The sequence below is a fragment of the Micropterus salmoides genome, unplaced genomic scaffold (genome assembly GCF_014851395.1).
Source record: "Micropterus salmoides isolate LMB-PRFRI ecotype aquatic unplaced genomic scaffold, ASM1485139v1 Ms_hic_scaffold_22, whole genome shotgun sequence".
NCBI classification, from domain to species: Eukaryota; Metazoa; Chordata; class Actinopteri; order Centrarchiformes; family Centrarchidae; genus Micropterus; species Micropterus salmoides.
Genome location: NW_024041373.1, coordinates 19,623,365 through 19,650,874, shown reverse-complemented (window position 1 = coordinate 19,650,874; position 27,510 = coordinate 19,623,365). Strand labels below are relative to the sequence as shown.

Genomic DNA, 27,510 nt, shown 5'->3' with positions numbered 1-27,510 from the left:
TGCGGTAATTTGTTGACAAATGCAGACTGCTGTGTCATTTCTGATTAAATGGGTTTAACTTCTGTTCCTCTCTCACATTCTCACTCCACCCTTTATCAGCACTGACTCACTCACTCACATATTGAACATACGCAGACATTAAACACATGCTGTTGTTTCTTTCCCCCTTTAATGTTTCCCTTTCTCTTTCTCTCCCTGCAGATCCACACATCAAGGTGTGCGGGAAGAGGGAGAATGTGAGGGAAGCCAAAGACAGAATTATGTCTGTCCTTGACACAAAGGTACAGTAAACATCTTTATCCCAGTGAAGATAGACTTCATGTGTATGTCTGTAATTCTTTCCCTGTCTCTTCTTTCTCACCCTTCCCTGGTGTTCAGCTGCACCAAATGTATTTCACCCCAGCTCTCCTGCTGTCCAAGTGACAGATTGCACACAGCAGTGTGGTACACTTCGGCTCTAATCCTGCCAGATACTCGCACCTTGAGCTTGGATTGCAGTGTGTGCGTGTAGGCTTCATTGTCATGGCAACACAAGACTTCACATACCTGGTTGCACTGTAGCACCCCCTGGGGGCAGGCAATCATCCATGCACTCTACAGCCACACAGAAGAGAGCAACACATGATTGGCAAAGTTTATAGCATTTCATATGGTCTTGTCACGAAAAGGTCATTTTTAGTCTGGCAGCAGTTATTTGATAATTCGATTCATTTTTTTTATGTACTACATATTTTGTGGCTCATTTATCTCTTTTCTAAATAACTGCAGCATGTGAAAGTGTTTAAAACAGGGCAAATTGTAAGTCTGCATTGGCCTTTCCGTAAAGCAGCATCTGTAATCGGTGGGAACCAGAGAGTGCAATTTGACTTGGTCCTCCTTGTTGTTTGCTTATATACAAGACACTACAGACAAAAAAATATTTTTTTCATGCACTGGACAATTTTGAGATTTAGGGGTGTTTTGCACATGTCTTCTTTCAGACTAGTGGAAAGAAACCACCCAAAATACACATTACGTGTTTATTTTGCTACACTTAAAAAACTTAGCATTAGGTATTGCCTCATTTACATATTTAAACATTACATTTCAGAGTTAGCTGGCGGAAGTTTCCTTGTGAAATCGATTAGTTAATTTTTTTTACCTATTCACTTTATGTCAGGCCTTAAAATGTCACATAGCCTTAGAAACAGGCACATTTGATTTGATCCCTGATAATGGTTATATAGTGAGTTTAATAAGCTGTCTGTGGTAATATAATAACTGTCATGCCTCACAGGTATTGGGTAATGAAGCCATCTATATAATAGATGGCTTCATTACCCAACAGTCACTTGGGGAAGTTACAGCTACAGCAATATTTTTGACTTGCAATGAATGCAGTGGAAGAAAAAAAAAGAGCTTAAGTTTTAAAATTTGGCCATTCCGTCGTTTTCTTGTCATTTCTAGCTTTGTTATGAAATGCCTTTAAAATAAACGTATAATAACATGCACCTTTCTGTTGGTACCATGCTTCACTCACTGAGCCATTGTATGTGTTGCCAGTCATTGTTTCACCCCAACCCTCTCCTTTCTGCCCATTAGAGTAACAGGGTAACTCTGAAGATGGACGTTTCCCACACAGAGCACTCTCACGTTATTGGCAAAGGTGGCAACAACATCAAGAGGGTGATGGAGGAGACAGGGTGCCACATCCATTTCCCAGACTCTAACAGGAACAACCAGGCCGAGAAAAGCAACCAGGTTTGTGGGGCTACAACATAGGTTTACATTGTGCAGTCTCAGTGAGGCAGGAGTGATGGATGGGTGGAGGGACCTGTTCAGTGCTGGCTGAGTTTGCCCCATAAGATATTTTGCTTTAATCTTTTGAACCACAACATTGCACCAGGATTATATTTCAGGTGTAAGTGAATTGCTTTTACCTGCCTTGAGTGTTTACTATTATCATCCCTCTACTCTTTATTTTCTTGAGTTGTAGCTTAGGTTGTTGTTAAGATTCTAAACCTGCAGTTGCAGTGAGTTGGTCCAGTTGGCTGTTTTGATTGGCCAACCCAGAGGAAGCTGGTGTGTTTTGGCTGGACACACTAGAAAGGCAGTAGGATCCTGCTGTAATTACCATTAAAATGTAGTATGAGGAGTTCAGGAAAGCACACTGTCTGGCACAGTATTAGATATTTATCTTTACCAGGTGCTCTACACTGCACCTGTGGATAAAAATACTGAAAAGTTTGTTTATTTTTAAAGGTGTACTTCACAGATTTAAACCATATTTAAGTGGATTTTGCATAGAACAGTATAACTACGGTATGTAAACCATTAAACTTGCCAGTACTCTGTATCTCATAGACTGTTCAACCTCTTCCAGTCTTATGCTGATGCAAGTATAGGCTAATAAGTAGCAAGAGACTCCTTTTAGACCCAAGACCACTTAAGCTGTCTCTTTTTTAGCTTCAAAAGCGTACTGACTGCTGGAGAGCATTTGAGATGCAAAGCATGTTGACAAGTGCAGTGGTGATAAGAAAATACAAATGTGAAAATCAATGAAGATGCTGCTTACCTTTCACTCTCACTGGAGCTGGAAGAAGTGGTGATGTTGTTCAAGCACACTTCAGCAGGGCAGATGTTTGCTAACATGAGGCTTAAGAATAGTCTTCATTTTGAAAGATATACCGGTAATTGCTGCACAGCATCACACTGCTGTGTGTTTGTGTGTACATAAGTATAATGCATGTGTGTTTTGTTCTGGAGCAGTAATACCACGCTTTAGTTCTTGGTTTTCTCCACAATGGTGAGCAGTTTCCTATGAAAGAGGGAAAAGAATAAGAGAGGAGAAATCTAACCAGACTATTTATCACCATTTTCCTTTATGTGGAAATTAAATTCATCTGGGCTCAATTTCTTCAGTTACTTTAATTGTGGACGCCATGTTTATAATCACAATGTTAAATTCATGGTGACTGAATGATGTGGTTCAAGAATATAAAACATTAACTGGAATTATGTCACACGTAAGGTTAGGTTTCAGTTTACTTTTCACTTTTGCTTCTTTTTATCTTTGTAATAAATTTTGCTTTCAACCTTGAAATTAATTGTATGCATTGATTTGAGCCATTATTTGTCTTGGATTGGGTTAGAACTGGATATCTGATTTACATGTTACTTTTTTTATTGTGAACAGGTGTCCATTGCAGGACAGCCAGGAGGGGTTGAGGCAGCGCGAGTAAAAATAAGGGTAAGTTGATGCTCAGCCACATTTATCTTAAAGGGACACTCCGCCCAAACACTCATTCCCTGCAGGCTTGTAAGTTTGTAGTTTTGACCTTTATAGAGCCAGAGACTGTGGTCGGCTTAATTTCTGACGGTTGCAATTGATTTTAGTATAGACACATTTTTAGAGTGGAAAAAAATATAAATATATCGCAGTATCATCATCATATTTTTGTCCAATATATATGGCTGCCACTGCCTCACTTTGAATAAACAACCCTGTTGAGCTCACGAGCTGGTGTGTGTGTGTGTGTGTGTGTGTGTGTGTGTGTTTGTGCTTTTTTTTTTTTCCACCTTGTGGTGCAGCCATTCATTTCTATGAGAGGTGACGGTGCAAATTGACCGTCCTCTTTTGCTTTGAAAGTGTTCAATCAGATTGAACTTTTCTAACTGCCTGGCAAAATAATAAAAGCAGCACAGATGGATGGATAATGATTGGCTGTAGTGAGTGCAAGGATGGTTACTGAAATTAATTACAGGAAAGTATTTGATGAAACCATGTATAATTAACAAACTTGTGGACTGCCATTAGCCTTCTAGCCACGCTAGATCCCGCATTATATATTTACAATCCTACCCATGCTATTTCCTATTCCCCCTGCTTTCGGCCACAAAAGAGTAAATTTAGCCTTGTGAATTTTCGGCCCAACTGTAAATTCAAATTAGCTTTATTGGCATGAATGTATAGCAACAATATTGGCAAAGCTACATATAAAGGACATAAGGACAATTAATTTCATACATTTCATTAGATAAGGAAATAAAACAGCAAAAGTTGTTTGTGTGTAGCTTTAGGGTACCTGTCTCCTGCTCCTCCACTGCTCCATGCTCACTCTCTAGCTGGCATGACAAAACTTCTCCAGCTCATGTGTAAGTCTGAAACCCTGTTGTAGTTACTTATTGGCTCCCAGGTGCATTACTCAAAACATTTACTTCCTCAATAAATAAAACATCAGACTCAAGACAGCTAAGTTCCCTACCTAATGCTACCAGTGGAAGAGCTCCAGGGTTACAGTAGGTAATTGTGCACTCCAGGCACAGTTTCAGCACTTCCTCTAAGCCACAAGCACCATTCCTAACCTATTCCCTGACCACTTCCCTAGAACAATTGTAAAATACAAGCATGAGCCTCAGCCCCTTTGGCAGGCCCATCTCCTCAGCCTCTTCTCCATCTTCAGTTTCAGTCTGACTGGAAGCCCGACCTCCAGCCATAACTTTGTGGGCGCAGGACCTCTATACTCGTGTGAAGTGAACATCCCTTAACCTTTGCTGTAGCAGTTGTCTACAGTGAACACGTTCCTCCACTATGGCCTGACCAAAACTAACAGTAACGTGTGTGTGTGTGTGTGTGTGTGAGAGTGATGAAAAGAGAGAGAGGAGGAAGGTCATTCTGGATATTTAGTGTGGATTGGCAAATGTTGGCATGTATGCATACGTATACGTCTCCGTGCTTAATGGTTGTTTTCATTAGCAGCAAGCCACAACTTAGTCCATCTACTTTTTTTTGCCTGGGGTGGAAAAAAAAATAAAAATAATCAAACCTAATCATAGCAGCGTTTTACAATGGGGCTTATAATATAAGCTGTTGAGAACCACAAAGATTGTTCTGGCCTCCAAAAAAACACACAGTCAGCGGATGACAAGGGTGGATCAAAGGACAGGTTTCCCTCTCAGTCAATTTTGTTTGATGTAACCAGACCTTGATTGTCGCCTCATTTCATGATACTCAGATACTTTGTATGTTGTTCCATAAAACACTCAATACGCATGACTAGACAGTCCTTCGACACATATTTTTAATCATGTATGAGCTACATCACTTAACCCGGAGGCAATTTCTTAAAATGCGCCAAGGAACTGAGCACATGGGAGAGATTTTATTTTCATGGCATTGTTGCACTTTATAAGTACTGCACCTACAAAAGGCTGATCTATAAAGCACAATTCTGCACAAAATATCAAACTATTCCTTTAAATCTATTTCAAAAATAAAAAGGAGCTGGGAATTTTTGATGGGTGGTAGGGTGGCGAAATTATGCCACTCTGTAAAATGCAAAAGGAAGGAGGTCTTATTGACTTTGTTTTTTTTTGTTGTTGTTGTTTTTTTTGTTTTGTTTTTTTGGACCCCCTACTGTTGATGTTGCCAGCGCATAACAGTGTTCAGTATGCTGTGTGTTTGGTCCTGGGTGGCCTTTAGACCACATCCTCCCACATCTCTCTTGAAACCAGAAGTGGCTTGGTTGTGCCTTCTCCCTGAGTTGCATTAGCGATGCATGTAATGTCCCTTTAAGATTCAGACAAGGTCTATTGTATCTCTGAGGTCTTCTTGGGCGGAGATCTGTTTGAGCCTATAACAAGTCGGTTGTTGAGGTGATGGATTCTTGGGGGATTTCTAAGAACTTTCAGAGGTGGAGCTGACAGGCAGGTGATGAAAGGTCTGGCCAGTTGCTTTACTTCAAAGATATTTTCATTTTTCTTCATCTCTCACCTTTATGTCAGAACTAAGGCTTTTTAACAGTGCTTTCAGATTGAATACATGTGAAACTCACATCTGCCAGGTAGACTTTTGGGGAAAAAAAGCTGAGGTCAGCTCTACCATAAAAATCAGTCTATTCTTCATTCAGCGCTCGACTCCTGCTGCTCAGCTTGTCCTCTCTTGCGTTTCCTTCTGTGCTGACCTAAATTTCTCGAGCCCTCTGAAAGCGAGTGCTGAAACGTGATATATGTAAGGCCAAGCGCATATGGGACTGATCAGGGATGCATTTCTTTGGTCAGAGCAATTCATGCTGCTTGCCCTTCACTGGCAGCCAAAACCATAGTGGCGCACTGCCCAAGAGTCAGTGTTTGGATAACACTGTGCGTGTGAGTGTGTATCCATTCTCTTCATTGTGAGTGTGTAAATGTACATTCCCTTCAGTTCATCTCTGTATGGGTGTGTGCCTGTGTGAATTCTCTCCCGTGCATGCATAAGCATGTGTATGCACGAATTGAGGCCTTCCTGGCTGCATCAATTTTGTTTGAATGACTGCTATGATACAAATGTCATGAGCTGATGTCTGTTGCTAGTCCTGTGGTTTGATTCAGTAACATGAAATTAATGTATGAGAATGAACCATAGACCACTGATGCTTTGCAGAATTTACCGTTTAGCCATAAGGTTTAAATAAATCTCCTAGGTGATACCACCACAGTATGCTGTAGCATATTTTGTGTAACAAAGGGAGTCTCTCTCTTATTGCTGACTTCAGTTTGATTAACTTCTTCAGATTTATTTCAGCTGACAGATTTACATGCCAAGTTTTGCCACATTCTGCTAAAGCAAAGGTTGTTATGTCTGTGCGTCAAATCACATAAGTCTACACTATGTAAAGAAATCACCCTGTTATGCTGTGTTTTTACTTGGTGTCCAAATGGTCTTAATCAGTCTGAATGAAAATATGTTGTGATGTAAGCCGCTACACCATGCCTTGATTTTGTTAAGAAATCTGGTCCGCGTGTTTTATTTCCCTATTTTCTCACAGCAGCAATGGCAGCACAATGATAAGCTATCCAACTTTACATACTGCAGTATTTCATCAGCCATCATGACGTGTCATTGACACCATGTTCATAGAAATATGATGGTTTTCTGTCACTGTCATGTCACTTTCTATTCCCTCCTCTCTCTCTCCTTCTGTCCTTCCATATTGCAGGAGCTGCTCCCTCTTGTGCTATCTTTCGAGCTTCCTGCCATCATGCAGTCTGACCCCAGCTCCCCCACTGTGCAGCACATCTCACAGACCTACAACCTCACAGTCTCCTTCAAGCCCCCGACCCGCCTCTACAGGGCCACCGGCGTGGTTCGTGGCTCACAGAATAACACCAACGCCGTCAAGGTGAGGAGGGTCTCGTAATTTGGATGAGAATATTGGTTGTTGGTGTTGATTGAATGGAATGATCGGTTCTTTCTGTTCCTTGGTTATTGCATAGAAAATTTTATCTAAATGTTAAAACATAATTATGTATGGCATTGGTGAATCCTACATTTTGTTCCATTCATTATTTAGTCTATTACAGAACATAGTGAAATATTCTCATTACAGTTTCACAGAGCCCAGGGTGACAGCGGGAACCAGTCAGTTTTTGTAAGGTTTGCTTGAAAAATGACAATTAACCAATCAAGTCAGAATTGTTGTCAATTCATTTTCTGCCAATTGACTAAATGTTTTAGCGCTAGATTAAATTCTAAATAAGCCCACAACTTCGGTACTAATTGGCCAATTCAGTCATCAGTTTATTTCAGCACTAATGCTCCAATTTCCATTTTAGAGAAATCTGTCTGTTTCCTCATACTGCGTTGATTGCATAAATAGCAGCTGTATAAATTCCGTTTTAGTTTGTATTTTCCCTTTTCAAAGTGGGTTGAAAATTTTAAGAGACCGTATAATAAATGTCATAAGTTCAACCCTCCTTATAGCCAGTGTATGACCTGTTAAAGATGGCTGAATAACTAACTGAACCCTGAACTGTGCAGTCTTTGTCAGTCATTTCAGTGTAACAATATTTGAGTTAATACCCTCACTCTTCTCCTACCGTTTACATGGCGAGCCACGGACCAGGAAATGGTTTCCAGAGCTGCACTATGTCAAAGCCCACCAACACTGTCAGTGTTCCTCACTTTTCTCGTATAAACTGCCTCATTACTTTCAGCACCACAGGGGCAAGAGAGTGCTGAGAGATGTTTGGTCGCTTAAACTGGACGGCTGCTGGGTCAGCTCTCCAATAGGAGAGAGAACCTCGTTCACAGCTCTACTAGGAAGTCCAGAAGTCTCCTGAGTTAACTTTTTATTTGATATGTATTTTGGAATTTCTTACAGTGTTTGCTCTCTACAGCTTGTTTATGCATAAACATAAAGTAAATTTTACATATGTGTGTATATATACACAGATGCACTTCCTCAACTGGCATCTGAGTGTTGCCAGTTAAAACCTGCCAAGGAGTCTTCTCATCATGCCTGCCTAGTCATACCTACAACTCACTTTTTTCCACAATATGCAACTTATTTCACTTTGCCAGTGCCTGGATTTGGCATACGAGTCTCTGAATTTGTGTATCCCCGTGCACTTCAATTTGGATCATGTGTTCTGTGTATAGTGAATATGTATGTATGCAGAAGCATAGCCCCTGAGCGTGTGGTAGGTCTGAGGGGTCAGTCAGAGTTAGGAAGCATGCCATGTGTAGACTAGAGGATTAGAGGAGTATGTGTGCTATGTTATGTGTTGGTGTAAGACCCTTGGAACACCTTCAAGGATTACCGAAACCGTTGTGGATTGTTGTTATGCTGGCCGCAGTGTATGAATTCCTGTTGCACACTGGAAATGACTTACTGGCTTGCAGAGGCATAGCAGAGACAGCAAGGAATGAGACTGTTCAACTGGCCAGCAGATGCAGTGGAAAATACAATAGCTGCCATTGGTTATACAGAAGGCTCTGGTGGGAAATGGGCAACACGGCTCTACTTCTACTACATTCACTGAGTTTGTCATGTGGTCTGGCTATTGCTCTAAATGAAATATTGTTTCAGCTTTGTTCTTAATTTTGTTTTTTTAAGACATTAACTCTTCGTTACAGACTAAACAATTAATCAAAAAATAATCAACAGATGAATTAATTATGAAAATATTCTTTTGGTTGGATCTAAATCCACTGCATAATTTTGCATAAAATCTTGTACAAGCATTTATGGTTCTTTGACTGTGTGTTCAACTGATTTTGGTGATCCTCTGACTTTTTATCTAGCGCCACCATCAGGTGAAAAATGTTTCCAATACTGATTTATGACTAAAAACCTGCAAAACTAATGACATTCCCATCAGCCTCAGCTAAAAAAATATTAGAATCTTTATATATTCAGATATTTTGTCAATTACCTTGTTATCCGTCTTTCCCTAGAGGGGTACTGCACTGCTTTTGGAGCACCTGGCTGGTAGCCTGGCAAGCACCATCTCAGTCACCACCCACCTGGACATCGCACCTCAGCACCACCTCTTCATGAAGGGCCGCAATGGAAGCAACATCAAGCACATCACCCAGAGAACTGGAGCCCAGATCCACTTCCCTGACCCCAACAGCCCCCAGAAGAAATCCACAGTCTACATTCAGGGCACCATTGAATCAGTCTGCCTGGCACGGCAGTACCTCATGGTGTGTACCTTGTGTGTGTTTTGTTTATTTGCCTCTGCCTATTGAAATCAATTACTTTAATCTGCAAAGCTTAGTTTTTGTGGTAAAGAGCTGACATTGGCAATATATTCCTAACATATACAGATTCCATTTTCTGTGTGGTAGCTATAATGGATGTCATTGTTTCACTAACATCATCATGGTATGTGTGAATGATGCGTGGGTTTTGAGATGGGGTTTAAGAAGTAAACCAAGATTGCCTTTGGGGGTTTTGAATAGCCTTGGGAGAGATTTGCTTGGCCCTTCTCATGCTGTTGAAATCTCCAGTTATACAACAATCTGTAGCCCACTCAAGGTTAGGCTGCCAGATTTATAGCCGCATACCTGCATGTGAGATGGACATTTGCATTGAGTTCTTGATGGCCTCTCTATATACAGATTATCCTTATTGGTGTTAATTGTAATGGTTTGGCTTGCATGTACAGTAGATTTTGGTGGATTTAAATTTCAGCTCTGTCTGTAATTCAGAGGTCAGCACATTACCATTAGTTTTTGGACCAGGAATGAAGCGCCTCACATTTAAATTTCTGTTGGTTAAAAATGCTCTGTGGTAATTCTTGTCTTTTTGCCTGTGACCGCTGAGGCTACCCTTATCTGAATTACATAGGAATATAATGAGATGTCTGTTTCAGAAAATGTGTAAAAGTGATGGCTGTTTAATTACCGTTGGCAAAGGCTTCTGCCGAGCTGGTGCATATAAGACATCTCAGCCGTAAACAGCGTTGGCTTTCTGTTTGGAGATCCATAATGTGGGGCAGTAATTCTGCTAGAGCTGCCTTCTCTTTGTCTGCGGTCTCCCATTTGGCCCCAAAGACATTTAGCAAATGCCAAAGTTGTTGCAGTGACTAAACAAAACTTTCTCTTGGTCTGGACACACAAGAAGGAACCTCTCACTCTGAGTGAGAGAGTGAAAAACGATTTATGAGAGAAGAGTTAGAGGGGAAAGGTGAAGCATAAAAGCAGGGGATGGGAGAGGAGGTTGAAGGGGAAAAAAGATGGGTGTAAAGAGGATTAAGGAGAGTTGCTCTGAAAGTAGAAGCCGTGTGGATGCACAGGAGGGGGAGAGAAGACCTGTTCTCAGTAGTGTACTGTGTGATTTGGCTTCTTCCAGCCAGACTGTAGATTACAGCTTCAATCTCAGGCCCTGTCAGAGCCAGCCTGGCCCTATACTCTGCTGCTAATTACACCCACTCACAATAGGAGTGCTGTCCAGCACTCGGCCCAAAATATAGATGTCTGTGGCGCTTGTGGTGGTGATCATGCAAAACAGATTGCTTTTGGCGGAATTTCCCAAGCTCTGTGTGGGATGAACCCAGCAGTGAATCTTGTATTTATTGGTATGGCTAACATGTAGGTCTACAGATGATATAGTATACTGGAACATTTACTACTGTTATGAGAAAAACCCTATTGGGACATATATTGGGACACAGATATGTTACAATATATTAGCTAAGGCTCTGAAAGATATTAATCTGCAGCCAATGTAAAAAAAAAATTAAAAAAAATGTTGTTTTGTGTTTGCTCCACAGGGCTGCTTGCCTCTGGTGTTAATGTTTGACATTAAAGAGGACATTGAGGTGGAGCCCCAGTGTATCACAGCACTAATGGAGCAGCTGGATGTCTTCATCAGCATCAAACCAAAGCCAAAACAGCCCAGCAAGGTAGGACACCAGGCTTACGCAGCAGGGAAAGTTTTAAGGCGATTTTTAGCCAATCACTTCCATCCAGACTGCAATATCTAACTATTAGACGGATGCCATATAATTTTGTACAGACATTCATGTTTCCCTGAGGATGCAGGCATTGAGGATGCAATAACATTGATGATGCCCCTGACTCTTTTTTTTTTCACTGTTTCCACTTGTACAAAATGGATTCATATGTTGATTTCTATAGAAAATAATATTTGGAGAATGAATTCGACAGATATTGTTAATACTTACACATGTACCTTTTAAGTTAAAATGTTAGGGGATACAATGGACAAAATTAATAAAATGAATCAGCCCTGCCAATAAACCTAAACCTCCACTAAACCTTAAAGTTTAGAAGGAACCATATCCTAACTTTTCACCCTTAGAAAAACAAACTGCTGTCTTACTTGTTCAAATGCTGTGTCACATACAGGGGAAAAAGACAATCAAGAAACAAGTAAGCCACTGTTCCTTTTGAGAATTACTCCGTCAAATGTCACAGCATGACACTGAAATAAATTATATATTGCCATGTCACATTTCATCACTATTTGATGAAATTTAAAAGGAAAAAATGGAACCATATACAGAGGGGAAACATGCCATACCAACACTGAGAAGAGTTTTGGCACATCGACATCGGCCACAGTGGGGAATCAAAGTGTGCTCTCCACTCAGCCTGCCAGACATGTTTCTCCTGACCTGGACGGGAACACTCAATCTTTGTATTATGCCTCAGCTATTCCAGCTAAAAAATAACTTTCCTGATTTGCATGTTTTGTCAGTAGTAAATAAAAAAATAAAGCCTGTATTAGTGAAATATGTTGAGCTCCATATTAATTTGCAACGGCTTACAGCAACATACACCTGTGTTACATTCAAAGCCAACCTTTTAATGTTACTCATGGTCTACTGTTCTACAACACATAATGTTCCTAATCATATTTCACCACTTGGCCCAGCCCTGACTGTCTCTTCAAGGTGCCCACATCCCAGGCTGAGCCAGGGCTCAGTGCCCAAACCAGACAGGCTTGTGGGGACTGGTGTGGAGGTGCCAGTGCAAACACTGACCCAGCCCAGATCCTCTTAAGAACCCTTCACTTAAACATTTTAACGAGGTGACAGCAGTAATTCAAAAGGCCCGTCCAAATGTATGCCGTAGCCTATGTGCTCCCCCAGCACTTTGGCAGACCTATAAAGGAGGGTGGGTGTGTGTGTGTGTGTGTGTGTGTGTGTGTGCACGCACGCTCGCACACACGCATTGGCGAGACTGATCGTGATTGGAATCCATTTTTCAAAAGCTCAACTCGCTGAAGATGCTGAAGATGTGATTTGTACTCACGTTCATTTTTCTTTGATGTTTATGAAGGGCAGGGTTTCTGGTGAAAAAAGTAATTTCTCTCACTGATTTAAAATCTTTCCTGTTTAATTCTTTACTTGATTTATTCCTGTTTATAATTTATTTGTTGATTTATTGCCTCGTAGTATAATAGTCACTGAGTAACTAGCATCACCTCGTATTCTCTTCATTCGTATCAAAGAGCAAGATATGGTATGTTATGCTGTTGATTAAGAAATGCTTTCTCTTAAACTTTGCTCTCTCCCACACTGCCTCAATGTTTATCCTTCTAATCTACATTTAATTCCCTCTTCCTTCCTCCCCTTTATGTTTGTCTCCCCTCATCCTCTCTTTCCCTCCTTAATTCTGGTGCCAACATTCCCTACCCAATCCATCCCGCGCTCCTCCCCTGCATTTCCTCTTTCTGCCTCTCTCTCATGCCTTTTTCCTACCTTCTCTTTTGCCACTCACCTTTTGCTCTCTTCCCTCCTTCCCATTTTCCTTTTACTTCCTTGTCCACCCCTCCTGTCATCTCTCAGTCTGTGATAGTCAAGAGCGTGGAGAGGAATGCAGTGAACATGTATGAAGCCCGAAAATTCCTCTTGGGTCTGGAGAGCAACGGCGTGTCGTCCTCCTCACCCTCTGTGGTGTTGAATCCCTCCACCAATGGCCCGTCCCCGTCCCTCATCTGCCCCGTTGGCCTGGACATCCTGGCCTCAGCTGGCCTGGGGCTGAGTAATCTGGGTAATGACGCTGTCTAGCTTGTTAAGAAAGTTTTTTTTCTTTTACTTTTTCTGTGATGGGGGAAAAAGATATATTCACGAAGAAGGAAGTGACCTTCTTTTTTCCTTGCACAAAATGTGTTAGAGATGAAATGTCTTTGTGGAGGAACTAATGTTCTCATACATCAGTGTCATTCGCTTCTCTACCAGTCACACACACAATACAGAGTAGTCTCTCCTAGGAAGACATCCATTGAAGAAATCTCAGAGTCAGATGTCCTCAAAGCCTGTTAACCTGGTTAACTGAATCACTGAGTACAAGTGATTTTTAATCAGATACTCAACATCCACATAAATCACAGCCAGTGAGTCATGGCACCATCATCTCTGTACAAGCTTTACAGTAGGAGTTGTTTGTCTGGAGAACTGGCCTCACCGTGATGGTATGAATTTCATGCCAAGAAATGAGTCCCGAACGTACAAATCTTTGATCGGCCAACCATCAGAAAATAACCTCAGTACGAATTTGGTTGCGCTACTTTGAATGAATCGTGAGCTTATGAATCATAGGATGATGAATGGTTATAATCGCGGAGGAGTTTGTTTTTCTGCAGCATTGACCTCAACATGAAGGCACAGAGTTCTGCTTGGAACAGATGTCAGTATTTTTTTTTGGTGTGCATTTCCAAGGGGGGACTAGTTGATAGTTGTAAAAATCATATTACAGGATAAATATTTATCCCCAGTTGTCTTTTTGCTTTCATATGATATGGTTTTTGGATTCACTTGAAAAACATGGAAATGAGGGTTTGAGTAATGCATCAATGGCAGTAGGAAAAGCAGATAGTAGAATATGCTGACGTGATGTAACTCTTGGCTGTAAGCACATACCAACATAACAACAGATCCATCACAGTTTATCTGTATTATAAGTTTAATTATTTGTGTTATATTCTGCAGCTATTTGTACAATATATTGGGTATATGTGGTAAGAGAGCACTGATTTTTGGGGCTGTTTTTATGTGGATAATTTGTTGCAATTCTAGCACAGAGAATTTACCATGTTTCATCTGCTCGTCTGATGAGAATGTGTTTTGGTATTTCAATGATGTTTATTTTTATTTTTTTTTCAAACAACATTTATTTCATGTTATTGTGTCCCCACCAAATGAGATGGGGGGAAAAGTTAATTTGAAAAATTGGTCACAAAACAATGTGCCATGAAGTGCCAGTACAGTAGAAATTGTTTCATGCCGTCTTGTTTAAACCCAGGGGCCCGGGGGTGAAGCTGTGGACGGCCACATCCTGGCCTTTAGTAATTGCTACATGCTTCTCTTCCTCAGATTACAGGCCAGTCTGCCAGAAGAATCCCTGGCCTTATTCCTGGAGCCAAACTAGCCCCTTGTTAAAGCCACAGACCTGCTTCTTTCTGTTTTCATACACTTTGTTTGGGTTAAGACACCAAGCACCACATTGTTGGTGCTCTCAATAACATGGTTTATTGGGTATGAGGACACACTAGATATGTACTTTTGCATCCATGACCTTGTAGAAATGTAAGGCATTCTTCCTCTTACTGTCTGATTGATGACGGTTTCATGGAATTCCAGTTAAATAGCTGGAAGACCAAGATTATTTTTGAGTCCCTTAGTGTAACGTGTGATTAGCTTGAAAAATGGCTTTGACCGGACCACCACTGATCTATTCATCTCCTGTTCTGTCCTTTCTTTCCCCTTTCCTTTCTGTTCTTCTCAGGTTTTCTGGGTGCAACGGCACCCCACTCCCTCACCAACTCTGCTGCCCCAAATGCTGTCCTCAACAGCTTAAACTCCTCCATGAGCCCTCTGCAGACCCCAAGCCCCAGTACGCCCACACCCTCTCCCTCCCTCTGGCCCAGTTCACTCACCAGCACCCAAGGTTGGTACATTGTCCAATGTCTCTCTTATTAAATTGGCCTGTGGTTCTATAAGATCTCTTTCAATATATATAGTTTTCAAGAAAAAGTATTTTATCTATGTAGAGTTTAAACTGTATGTCATAGAAAACCCAAGCAACTTGTACGTTCAAGGTGAAGATAATGGGGAACTCCACCGATATTACACATCAAAGTCTGTTTACAAGGGGGGGGGGGAAGAGTTGTATAAAGCCTTTTGTGGCTCCAGAGGGAACTAGGGGAAATCAGATAAATGCCTCAAGTGATAACACTTGAGTCAGCATTGGTTGGGTTTGAAGACTACAAGTTTGAAAATAAAAACAAATCTGGAGGTGTGGAGTTAGAAAAAAATTAAGCTTACCTGACGCAGACTTGTTTCTATGGAAGTTCCGAATAAAAAGAAAATAATCAAATGTGTGTTAGTATGGGATGGTTAATTTAAACATTTCTAATTAAATTTACAGAATAATTAGTATCATAATATATACCGTTACTGTGATATAAAATTACAGTACATGTAAATGTATTGATAAAAGATTTTGGCCATATCGGCCACCCCTAACTGGTCAGATTGGTAAGACGGACTGCAATACTAAATCGGTGGAGTACTTTTTTAATTGTGTGATTATATCTTACTATAAGGTGGAAGTACTGGACCCATATTATTTCAGGTATTTCAGGTATTTCAAGAATTTCAATTGATGTCATGTTTTAAATAAATGGGTAGATGGTTAGACGAATAGACAGAAATCTACAGGCCTCTGGGATAATTGTAAACACATCCCTTATGAACTACCGAAAGTTAATTGTTAATGCTACATCCTTCACCACTTCAGGCTACTCATCTCAGCTGATGCTGCACCCTGCCAACCAGGTCACCCTGAGTAGCATTCTACTATCAAGTGTGCAGGGATACACACAGAGTACACCGTCCCCTCCGCCTGGCCTCGCCCCCATAGACAAGCAGCCCAACGGAGTCCCTGACTGCAACAAGGGCCCCTGCACTCTTAATGGACATGTCAAGGTTGGCCCATTTTATATACTATATGCTGCATTACTTTGAGTTCATTTTAACTTTCGTGTTTGTGAATTTCACTTGTCCTGTATGTGTCTTGCTCTTTATGTGTACGTCTGTGTGTGCATGCATGTATAGCATCCTGGCTCAGTCTATGGGAGGATAGCAACTGCGTCACTTGCAGAAACTGTTTTGAGTCCAGCCCCATGTGACTCGGTCCAGGAAGCCAGTGGACACAATCCATCAGAACCGCTGTCCAGCAAGTCCAGCCCAGATGAAGGTATACACTCTTAACTCATAAAAACCACAACTACACACTATGTGCAAAATCACCATTATTTGTGGTTGTTGCATTTTTCAGTGACTAAATTACAGTTTTTGCTGCAAAATCGCATCATTGCTCTTATTCTATAGTAAAAACTAACTTATTTTTTTTATCATTTTCAGAAAGATAAAAGTAGGGTTATGGTGTGTGCTGAAAGAGCAAGCTATACTTTATCTGGTAGTGGTCTAATGGTTCGTAGTTGATCTGTACGGATCCCCCCCCCACAGTTTGTCATACAGGTGAACTACGGTTTCATTACAAAGTTTAATCATCATAGTATGTAAAACAGTTACTGCAGCTGTACTTTTAAGTTTTAATTTATATATTGGGATGAAGCATTGCAGTGAAAAATAGAAAAGAAAGATGCATGCTATGTCTAACTCTGAAGCACAGTGATTTGATGGTTTTAGGGGAGAGCGACTGATTTTAAAAGCCGGCACTTTCGCCTCCTTTGAGTGAATCCCAAGTAGGCTGTGATTTGGGGAATTTGTGACGTGTAACCAATCAGACAATGAGCGAGACTACTGACAGAGAGGCAGCTATATCAGAGCCTTTAAAAATGAATTTAACCTTCCTTAACCTTTTTTATTTATTTTTTTGCTGACCCAAAAAATTATCCGATTCGTAACTCAAAACTATGACATGATCCGAATTGAGGGTTTGCATGATGTAAATTCCGTCATCTGCCATCCATATATGCAGCCCAAAATCTGACTTGCAGGCTACTGTACACACCAAAAAAATCATAAAACATCATCTCCTATTCAAAATATCAAGGACATGCTGTTCACATTTTCAAGTTCTCAGGCTGCACTGACTCATCCTCTGTAATGTCTACCTTACCTTTGTGACTGGTAGAATATTTAACCCTTTGTAAAATAATTTCTTTATTCTCAAGCATTTTCTTTGGCCAAGGAAATTATAGTCAGTGTTTTTTTTAAATAGAACTTTCAGCTCACTCAAGAAGTTAATTGTTAAAGTCTACTTATAGCCTGAGTCTTGCCCTCTTGTGAGTCAGAGTTATGTTAAATACACATTTAAAATCTTGTGATTTATATGTGATTGTAACCTTGGATAGACAAATTTTTGGAGCTGTTAACATTTTTGACGCTGCTGGACCACGGCCTTGCAGACTTAACATAAATGTCCAATTTAAGCTTTTCCACTTGAGATTTATGTAACCCTTAAACCCACTTTGAGGAAAATGCCCTTTTTTATTTCTCTATACTGTCCTCCTAACCTCATACTCCCTCTGACTACATTTATTGTGTTGAAACGGAGACGTATTAACTGCTGGTCTCCTAGCGGTTCAGAAAGGCCCTCATTTCCTCTGTGTCTTACATTCGTGGTTTTCCCCTCAAACTTTCACTCTCACGCGTCTCGTTTTTCCCCTGCTGTTTTCTGAGTTGGTCCTCCCCCAGTGTGGTACATCCCAGTAAGGTTTCCTCTCCCTCCCTTACCTCCTCCTGTGTCCCAAAATGTATTTGGACTGGCTCGCCCAGTCTGACTCGACTCTACGTTGCGGAATGAGGGAGTGCGGGGGGATTGCTCAAACGTTAAACCCCAGAGAGCTTCATTAGATTGACTGACATATTATTTTACGCTACACAGTACACCATGCACATCCAGATATTCGTGAATATACACGTGCATACACTCACACACAGGCACATCCTGTTATACAGAGCACATTCAGGCTGAAAGAGTAGCCGGGTAAAAGTACTTTAATTACAGCTGCGGCGTTTTTAATTCATCCAGGATCCCACTGAGACTTGTCACACTTTTTTAACACATACACACATACATACGCCGACCAAGCTACACACACTCCTTTACACTGAGTGATCCAGTCACTACTGAAACAGCCTGTGCAAGGCAGAAATTGAAAAGTGAGATGAAACATGAAGTATTTCAGCTTTTTGTTGTCATAATATTGTGGATTTTCTATAGCAGCTGTAAACTCTGTCTCTGTGTTTACACATTATTTAAGAGTTGAAATGAAAAGGATAATCAAAATATGATTGTGTTTGTTTCCTTCAGGCTCTGACACATTTGTGGAAGTGGGCATGCCCAGAAGCCCCTCACACTCAGCCAATGGGAACGAGCTGAAACAGATGCTGACTTCATGCAAGACATCATCAGGGAAACGACAGGCTGTGGAGCTCCTGCAGGGCACCAAGAACTCCCATCTACAGTATGTTTGACTCTAGAGATCATTTACCGCTCGTCTTGTTACTGTTTAGCATCCCTTCTGAGATCATTTACAGCTCACGCTGTTACAGTTTGGCAGTCCTCTAGCCACAGAGACACTGAGGTGAAATAGCATTCAGTGGAATCAAACCCAAGCATACAGATTTTATTTTTAAAAGACAACACTAGAAGATAACACATTAACTGTCAGAGGTTGCTATTTTGTTCTATATGGAGATTTAAGTTGGTATTAGCCACCATATGGACTGGGTTTCTCACACTCACCTTGAACAGCATGGTTATCACAACTGTTTCTTAATAATAAAAACGTGTAAACAGTCAAACCTGATGAAGCGGAAACATTAACAGCCTTTTTTAGGATGGATTTTCTTCACTCACTCACGATACTATATTTTTCAATTTAATCCAAACAGTTCTGACTGTCTTCTCTCGGACGCCGAGTCGAGCTCGTCAGACAGTCCTGTGGCGGATAAGAGGGCACCCGGGAGCGAGCGTGCAGCTGAGAGGGCAGCACAGTTTAATGAGAGGGAGAGAATCAGATTGGGACCACAGACCTCCTTCGCCAACATGCAGGTACACACACACACATCCAACACGCACATAAAACTCAGTTTTGTGGGGGTTTTGGGATATAGGAATAAAACGGTCTGCTGTCCTTTCAGGCATTTGACTATGAACAGAAAAAGCTGTTGGCAACCAAAGGTAAGTTGACATGTGTGGATGAGCCCATAATTTAGCCTTGTGTGAAGACAGACATATAATGTGTATAATAATTGAAATGTCACACATGCCAGTAAGTCCAACAACAGTTAGTGTGTCCCCTGAAAATCTCTCAAAGAGGACTCAGTTTCCCTGTTTTATCTCTGTGGATAGAAGTTTTTGTAATGGCCATAATATATAATTTACATTTCTTAAACTTAAAACTAAAATACAATATGCTAAAAGTAGATACATGTACCACTTGTAACATTGTAATCGGTGTGTAAAAATTTATTTATCTACCTTTAGGTAATATAGGGTAGTTTTTAGCTGCAAGATATGTTGTTTGGTTGTATCTCTGTATTGGTGTATTTGTGCATCACTGTATGTCTTTATTCACACAGCTATGTTAAAGAAGCCTGTGGTAACTGAGGTGCGGACCCCTACGAACACTTGGAGTGGTCTGGGCTTCTCAAAGTCCATGCCAGCTGAGACCATCAAGGAGCTGCGGAGAGCCAATCATGTTTCATACAAGCCCAGCATGAGCACCACCTACGAGGTCAGACATACTAAGACTGACTACATCAGACTAAGTGTTCCTCAGCCATTCTCATCATCTCTGATAAATAAGTTCACCTTTGGCATTTACCGTCATTATGTGTATAATATAGAAGATGTGCAATGTAGTCACTCAGAACTCAGCAGACATTCAGAACTCCTTGTTGAATGTTTGGATTTTTCTCTATTAGGGTTCCCCGCTGTCCTTGTCTCGATCCAGCAGCCGGGAAGGCATTGGGAATGGCAGTGACTCTGACAACTGGCGAGATAGAAATGGTAACGGCCTGCCGAGTCACACCGAGTTCCCCTCCGCTGTCAGCAGCCCAAAGAGGAAGCAGAACAAATCTGGTCAGTTCAGCATATTTCTGTAGTGTCTATGCTACATTGAAAAGCACTGAAACTTTTAAAGGATTGCATTGGTCAACTATGAAAGCAAGAGTACAGATGAAGAATAGGCTATACTCAAGATAAAAAACCATCTACTCAAAAGTGTGTCATCACATACTAAATATTCCTTGTTTCTTTGTAGGACTTGTCAGTGATAGCTCAGATGTGAGTGAATCATTGCTGTTTTTTTGCTTTCCTCAAAGTTACCATCATTTTGTGTTTTTTCCTGTATGCCTTATTCCTTTGATGGACAGCTGCGGAGCATTACCTCAGCAGCAGCAACTACATGGACTGCATCTCTTCGGTAACTGGCAGCAACGGCTGCAGCCTGAACTCTTCTTTGAAAGGCTCAGACCTGCCTGAGCTGTTCAGCAAGCTGGGTTTGGGAAAGTACACAGACGTCTTCCAGCAACAAGAGGTAGCGTAGAATGTGAACCCACTTCTACTAGTGTTAGGATTTTAAATGGGGGACTGTCGAACTGAAGACAGGCACTGCTATTTTCAAAAATTGTAGAGAAATTACACTTTTTAGCCACGCTACCAGCAAGGCTCTAGGGATGGCAGTGTCTGTCAGTTGGTCTGAAAATCAATATCTACTACATGAGTGGCCATGAACGCTGCTACAGACAAAATTTTAATGCCTTCAGGGATCCATTAACTTTCCCTGTAGCAGTCATAAGATAGAAATGTTAATCTGTCCAATACTTCGGACCAAATACATGCAGAACTAATAGCATTGCCATCAGCCTCAGCTGTACACATCAGAACTCTCATCAGTTTGAGAACCACTGCAATAAACTAAGATGGTGAAACTGGTACATTATAAATGCTAATCATTAGCAATGTCACTATGTTAGCATGCTGATTAAAGCTAAAGCTATGAGTTGCAGATGAAAAGATGTCTGGGTAAAAAATGGCCTACATTATTTGCACAATTTATGGGCAAATTTATACTTCCTCTGACTTCTAAAGTACACTGCTGTAAGTTGCATTATAGTGTCTTTTTAAATAAAATGTCCATATTGTATATGTAACAAGCAATCAGACATTTTTATTCGAGGATAGCATGTACAGTAGCTGCATGCCTTAGAAAATGTGATAATAAGGCAGAGGGTTGCAATATGAGAGCAAAGAAGAGGAGATGGGTTCAGTGGGTATTTATGGAAATGCTGGGAGTGGTGTTATAGAGGTGTGGTCCTGCTCCTTGGCTAAATATTTCCACTCTGTCATGGCTGGCAATTTTAATGAGCATTTGTACTTAGGGTGCCACTTGTTTTTTGGTTGAATGTCTCCTATTAGATGAATTGTGCTGTTAGTAGGGTTAAATTGACTTGTTGCTGCTTCCAGATTGACCTCCAGACATTCCTGACTCTGACAGACCAGGACCTGAAGGAACTGGGCATCACCACCTTTGGAGCCCGCAGGAAAATGCTGCTTGCCATCTCAGGTACCTCATCCCTGTATTCCTCTGCTATCAACTGTCCAGCAAACCAAAATTGACAAAAAAAAAAAACACGTTAACAGAAAGGGAGATACGGTACGGAGATACCCTCATACGACCCCTGTCTTAAGTCCTTTTTTGTGCTGATAATCGCTGAGACCAGCTGGAGACTCATCCGGCCAGCTCACTCCTGCTGAAGGCAGTTCACTCAAATTGGCTTATGTGTTTCATTCATGTTTCCTATTTTGTCTGTCGCGGCAAAAATCCTGAGTGGAGCCCAGCAATAGGCAAAAAGTGTACTCCAAGTGACAGAGGACATCTTCACTGCCAACCATTGGATTTGAAGGCTTTTGGTGGCCCTTATTAGTGGTAGACTAGTGTAGAAGTTCAAGACAGTACAGTTGTAACAAATGTATCTTGTAAAAGTACAAAAAACATGTTTTCACCAGTAAATAGGATTAAGGCACTTTCTTCTCACATGAGAGTTTTGGTATTTCTCCAGTTGCTCCAGCTGCCTTTGTGATGCTGGTGTAGACTCTGTCCTGTTGTTGCACTGGGTCCCATGTGAATGTTGTCGGTGTCACACTTGATTACTGATGTCATATTTTGGACATTGTAATAGCTGGAGCTGTTAGGCTGCGTAAGTTAATCATGGGATCATGAGCTTCCTGCCATGGAAATTCTGTTAAAGTTCAGAAACCTCAGACCAGAGCCAGGGTTGACAGTGAGACCAACAAGGGGAAATGGCGAGGTCAGTGCTCTGATTATTAAGGAAGCAGAGGGATTCAAGGCCAGAATTGGTTTCGCTGCCTGACGATTCAGCCAAGTACAGGTCAACTTTCATCTCTGCTGAAGGACTCTTGGGCTCCAAAACAACGCACGTCTATGTCTGCCTCTTTGTCTTGTCTTGACAATCCAGGTTTCAACTTCCTGCCAGTAAAAAGAGCTGCTGGAGTGAGCTGCTTGTCTCCAGTAATCAAATTGAAGGTTTATGCTGGCAGCGACAGAAGGTGGCTATCATATGAATAACTCAGAGATGCCAGAGTGTGCTTCTGACACTTTTTATGAAAGCATTTTGTTCAAGCTGCTGTGTAAAACCAGATGGAATCAAACATGGCTTTTCTTGATCTAAGCAATCCTGTAGTGATTTTGAATACAATTTTCTTGTCATTGTTGATCAATTGAGGCTAAAAGGAAATGTTAAAATGCGCATTTTGTTGTGTTTATTTATTTTCTTGAGTATTTACTTTCACTCCCAAATAACCACTAGGAGAATGTTACCATCACCTTTGCTGCCACTGATGTTTTGGGGTGCTCGTGTTTTTGTTTTTTTACAGAACTAAACAAGAACCGGAGGAAGCTATTTGAGCCACCCATCAGGTCCTCCTTCCTGGAAGGGGGCGCGAGCGGCCGCCTCTCCCGTCAGTTTCACGCAGACATGGCCAGCATCAGCGGGCGATGGTAGGTGCCTCCAGACCTCCAGGCCTTCCCAGAACCGTCCATGATGGAAACCAGCCTCCAGAATCTTTCTGTGCTTCAGCAGCCCAGGTTTCAGTGGTTGTTTACCCTCTTTCAGCTTCAGCTGAGTTAAGACTGTTTAAAATGTTGACGTTGCCATATAGTATAAATATATATTAAAAAGCCATAGTTTTACCTGAAGTGCCAACAAGAAAAAAGGGATGTTTCAGATGAGCTTCAGTGTTCACTCCTTATAGAGCCATAGAGCCTATCTGGAGCATTTATATATGAAGGTTGTTGTTATGGTTCCGAAGAAGGGTACAGTCCAGTATTTTTGTCCACTTATTGTTTAAGGGAACAGGCAGAATGATTAGTACATCATTTTACACATTGATACTACCTGCATTTGTATTATGCTGTTGTATCAGTGACATGCACTTTAATAATACTAGACTTTTGCCTGTGAGAGCCTAATTCCTTAGATTGAAATAATGATAACTATGCATTTTTTTTATTGACTAAAAGCACAGATGCATTTTCTACCAAGCCAAATGTAAGCACTTAACCAGTGAGATTAGGGCACCACCAAATGATGTCCAAAATACACCAGCACACCAAAATGGGACTTCATCAACTTTAACACATATACCAAAGGAAATTGTGGCATTTGACCTTTGGCTGCCTTAAGTATTTTGATTGGGGGACATTCCTCCAAGGTCAGTGTTTGTGTCCAACTGTCTATTTGTGTGTCTTATTTCAAGACAAAAAAAAATCAAATATTTTGTAGTCATATTGCATTATGATTTTATTTTTAGTTTTTATTACTATTTTAGGGGAATGGGTGGGATGTTTAATGTTAATCAGTTTACATATGTATTTTTTTATACGTTCATGAATGATTTTTGTAATTAGATTATTAGTATCTTTTACTTTCCTCTGCCCTTTAAACTGTGGAGCCGTAATATGGCTGTGCCATTAGACAGCAGCAGAGACAAGAGGCAGTTAGGCTAGGCTTTGTAGGCCTCTCTCTGATTGTGTCAACAGGCATCTTTCTGTGGTTTTCCTTCTCTGTTTATAGTACATGGTCTATTGTCTCATCTGTTGTTTGTCAGTGTTGGCCTCCCTGTGGCCTCTTCTGTGTGCCTAAAATCTCACAGAGCACTCCCTATGTATCCGGAAGATGAGTTGCTATGCTAGAACAGTGTGCCTTTTTTTTGTTCTTCCTATTCACTGGCTGTTACATTTAGAGCAAGGAAAGACCTCCTAACAAAGCAAGGCCATGCCTTTGTAGCGAAAAAGTGCCAATGTACATAAGTAGTTTTTCAGCAGGGAGATATTTCGTTAAGAACACTAATATTTTTGTCTGACCATACTCTCCAGATAGGAGGTGCATCACACAAAGAACCAGTATATTCACAGCCAAGTTGGTTTCATATGAGCATTTCTACAAGATACACAAATAAGGAACCAAAGTCATCAGAAGGACTGTGAGATTTAAGATGAAAACAAATCTGGAATTTTCTAGTATCAGTCTTGCAATCTAATATCCACAAAACCTGGTTAAGCAGTGTTTAATGAAGTAACAGGATTATGCATGCAAAGCAAAGCTCATGTTTGTTCTGGGCCCTGATATTATGTTCGGTCATGTGTTTCAAAAGGAAAACATCCTTTTCCAACCGTTCATTAACTTTAGATAACGGGGGGGGGGGGTGTTGTGTGATGATCTTAAGATTTATCTGAGGATTTAGTCCACATGCCGATCCATCTTCCACGTTTTGTATCAAGTGCAATTAAATGCCTCTTTTTTTAAGTTTTTTTGTTTGTTTTGTTAGTTTTTGTTTGTTTTGTATTTGCAGTTCATTAAGTGTAAAAGCTGGTTTAAATGAGAGTAGTGTATAAAATCTATTAGGTATGTACAGAACGCTCCTTAGAAATTGTCACAGTTCATGGTATGGACATTTATCTGGACAAACTTAATTATGACAAAGAAAAAGCAGTCTTCATATCCTCTCAAACAGACCATTTATCACCTCTCTTTGATGTTTGCAATGGTTCCCTTTTAAGGTGACTTGTTTATAATGTTTGCCTTTAACCACTTCCCACCCTCCCTTGCATCTGATTTGAGCCATTCTCAATGTGGTTGTCAAGTTAATAACACTATACTAAATAATATTCTGACATGGTTGCCGACGCCAACCAGGTAGTTGTCTATTTTCTTTTTTCTTTGAAGTCTTAAGAAAAGAGTTGAAAGGAGAGAAAGCTATGGAGAGGGATTCTTTATCCTGAATGGAAACCCGGGGCCGGTTCGCCCCTACTCATCATGGTACTACATTAAAACTGTTGAGCACTGATTCTGCCAGTGCTGTGACTCGTGTTCCTGCCTAGCAGACATTTGTTTTCATCCCTCACCATGTTCAGATGTGTTTGCTCGGAGGGCAGTAGAGGTTCTTGTCTTTATAAAGTGAATGTTGTTTTAAAAAAATACTGATGCATGTTATTGCAGATTTATTATGGATCAATGAAGGGACTCATCAAGTGGAAACGTTTACTGCCAGCTTGTCTTGTCTTTGCCCTTGATAGAATAGTTTCACAATTATGTCTTTGATTTGTTGTATTAGTCATATTATTGTTCCCAAAGGGATTTATTTGAAGGAGTCTTTGTACTGCAATCAAATGGTACATTTATAATAAATGTAAACCACTAAGGAAATTATGTAATACATAACATTTGTACTTTTTCATCATATACAACTGTTGTTTTTGTGTGAGAAAGGTACAATTCTGCACAAAGCTCCAGAGAAGAATTTGTGTATAAACATTGCCGTGTGGCCAAAGCTCTGTTCACTGTGGCATCTGTTGATGCTATTGTTATTCTGACTGTATTGTAGTACAGATATAAACAGGACTTTTTGGAGAAACTGTCAAGCAGGCAAAAAAAGTTTGTTCAAACATTCAAATGATATTATGAATGTAATAAATGTATGCAAACAAAGTCCCTCTTTTGCTTTTGTTTTCTGCATATCACACAGAAATGTCAAGACGGACAAAGCATCCGTGTCCACAATCGTCATTAGTGTCTCTTCCATAGTCTCAGAATGGAAGGAAGATGACAGCAGATTACGGGAAATCCAGGCTTGCATAACCCTGCTTCTTCCAGAATGTTCACATATAGCAGATAAACAGCACTCCAGAAGTATTAAAATGAATGAATAAAAGGCCCCTGCTGCAGCTACTGCTTTTAATTATAAAATCAGTGCATTTTAAATATATATGCCACAAAATACTGCTGGCAAATTTAGTACTCACAAAGAATGAGGTTTATAACTACAAGGAGATTGTTTAGCCACACACTACATTCACTTTATCTGGCTTAACTGTAATCAAAAACGCATACATACTCTGCAAGTTGAGATACAACCCAGTCCCATGCCATGTGGTTATGGTGCCATGCATGTCTACATGAGGCCTAATCCGCATAGCCAGGATCTCCTTAATCCAACAGAATGAATCTGCTGTGACTGATGGAGACTCAGCAGAGACAATACATACTGTTAAGCATGAGTACCAATTTGTTTCAACCTCTGTCCTGCCCACCAGACTACTAGACCATGAAAGAAGTAAAAATTATTAAGAGAATTTTTTTGCACTATTTTTGTATTTGGTTTGTTCCATTTTCCGCTCTTTTTTTTTAGGCATTATCCCCGTCATGTAATCTTGTTCCTCTATGATGAATTGAGGACTTCATATTTGAATATCTTCTGTCTGAGTAAGGTCATTGTCATAAACTCAGCACTCTGTCACCTGGCTGTGGTACATTGACAGTAAGCCATAACAATGTGAATTTATAATGAGCAGCTCAGCAAAATTAGTGAATTAGTGCAGGGCAAAAACACAGGCACTATCATTGAAAACCTCAAGGGGGCAGTGTTGCCACTTAAAATGACTCAGGCCTCAACTGAACCATAGACAAAGGTTATTCAGCAACTGATTATTACATGTTTAGAAAATATTTCATAACATGACAAAGTTACTGGTGGATTGTTTGTGGGATTTAACAGAATGGTTCAAAAAGAACATTTGAGACTAGAGACATTGTCTGTTTTTTAACACATTAGGTATATATATCACCTGTAATATATATTTAGTTGTAGTTTTGAATATCAGATGTAGAGACTATAGGTATTTAGGTAGGTGTATGTGTGTGACCCCATGCAGGCAACAAACACCTTTTGTCTGT

The 27,510-nt window shown here is 40.6% G+C and overlaps 1 protein-coding gene across 1 annotated transcript in view; it reads left to right on the top strand.

Moving 5' to 3' along the window:
- The window catches only part of LOC119916994 (protein bicaudal C homolog 1-like), a 57,170-nt gene extending 30,905 nt beyond the window's left edge, over positions 1–26,265 (top strand). The window contains exons 4-21 of the mRNA XM_038737024.1: positions 202–281; positions 1,582–1,740; positions 3,176–3,229; positions 6,957–7,139; positions 9,197–9,448; positions 11,020–11,151; positions 13,063–13,267; positions 15,002–15,163; positions 16,016–16,203; positions 16,333–16,474; positions 18,560–18,713; positions 19,144–19,303; positions 19,393–19,432; positions 19,834–19,988; positions 20,179–20,335; positions 20,629–20,792; positions 21,722–21,821; positions 23,153–26,265. Of these exons, the coding sequence (XP_038592952.1) occupies positions 202–281; positions 1,582–1,740; positions 3,176–3,229; positions 6,957–7,139; positions 9,197–9,448; positions 11,020–11,151; positions 13,063–13,267; positions 15,002–15,163; positions 16,016–16,203; positions 16,333–16,474; positions 18,560–18,713; positions 19,144–19,303; positions 19,393–19,432; positions 19,834–19,988; positions 20,179–20,335; positions 20,629–20,792; positions 21,722–21,821; positions 23,153–23,280 (2,615 nt within the window). The 3' untranslated portion in view covers positions 23,281–26,265. The remainder of the gene's footprint in view (positions 1–201; positions 282–1,581; positions 1,741–3,175; positions 3,230–6,956; positions 7,140–9,196; positions 9,449–11,019; positions 11,152–13,062; positions 13,268–15,001; positions 15,164–16,015; positions 16,204–16,332; positions 16,475–18,559; positions 18,714–19,143; positions 19,304–19,392; positions 19,433–19,833; positions 19,989–20,178; positions 20,336–20,628; positions 20,793–21,721; positions 21,822–23,152) is intronic.
- The last annotated feature ends 1,245 nt before the right edge of the window (positions 26,266–27,510 follow it).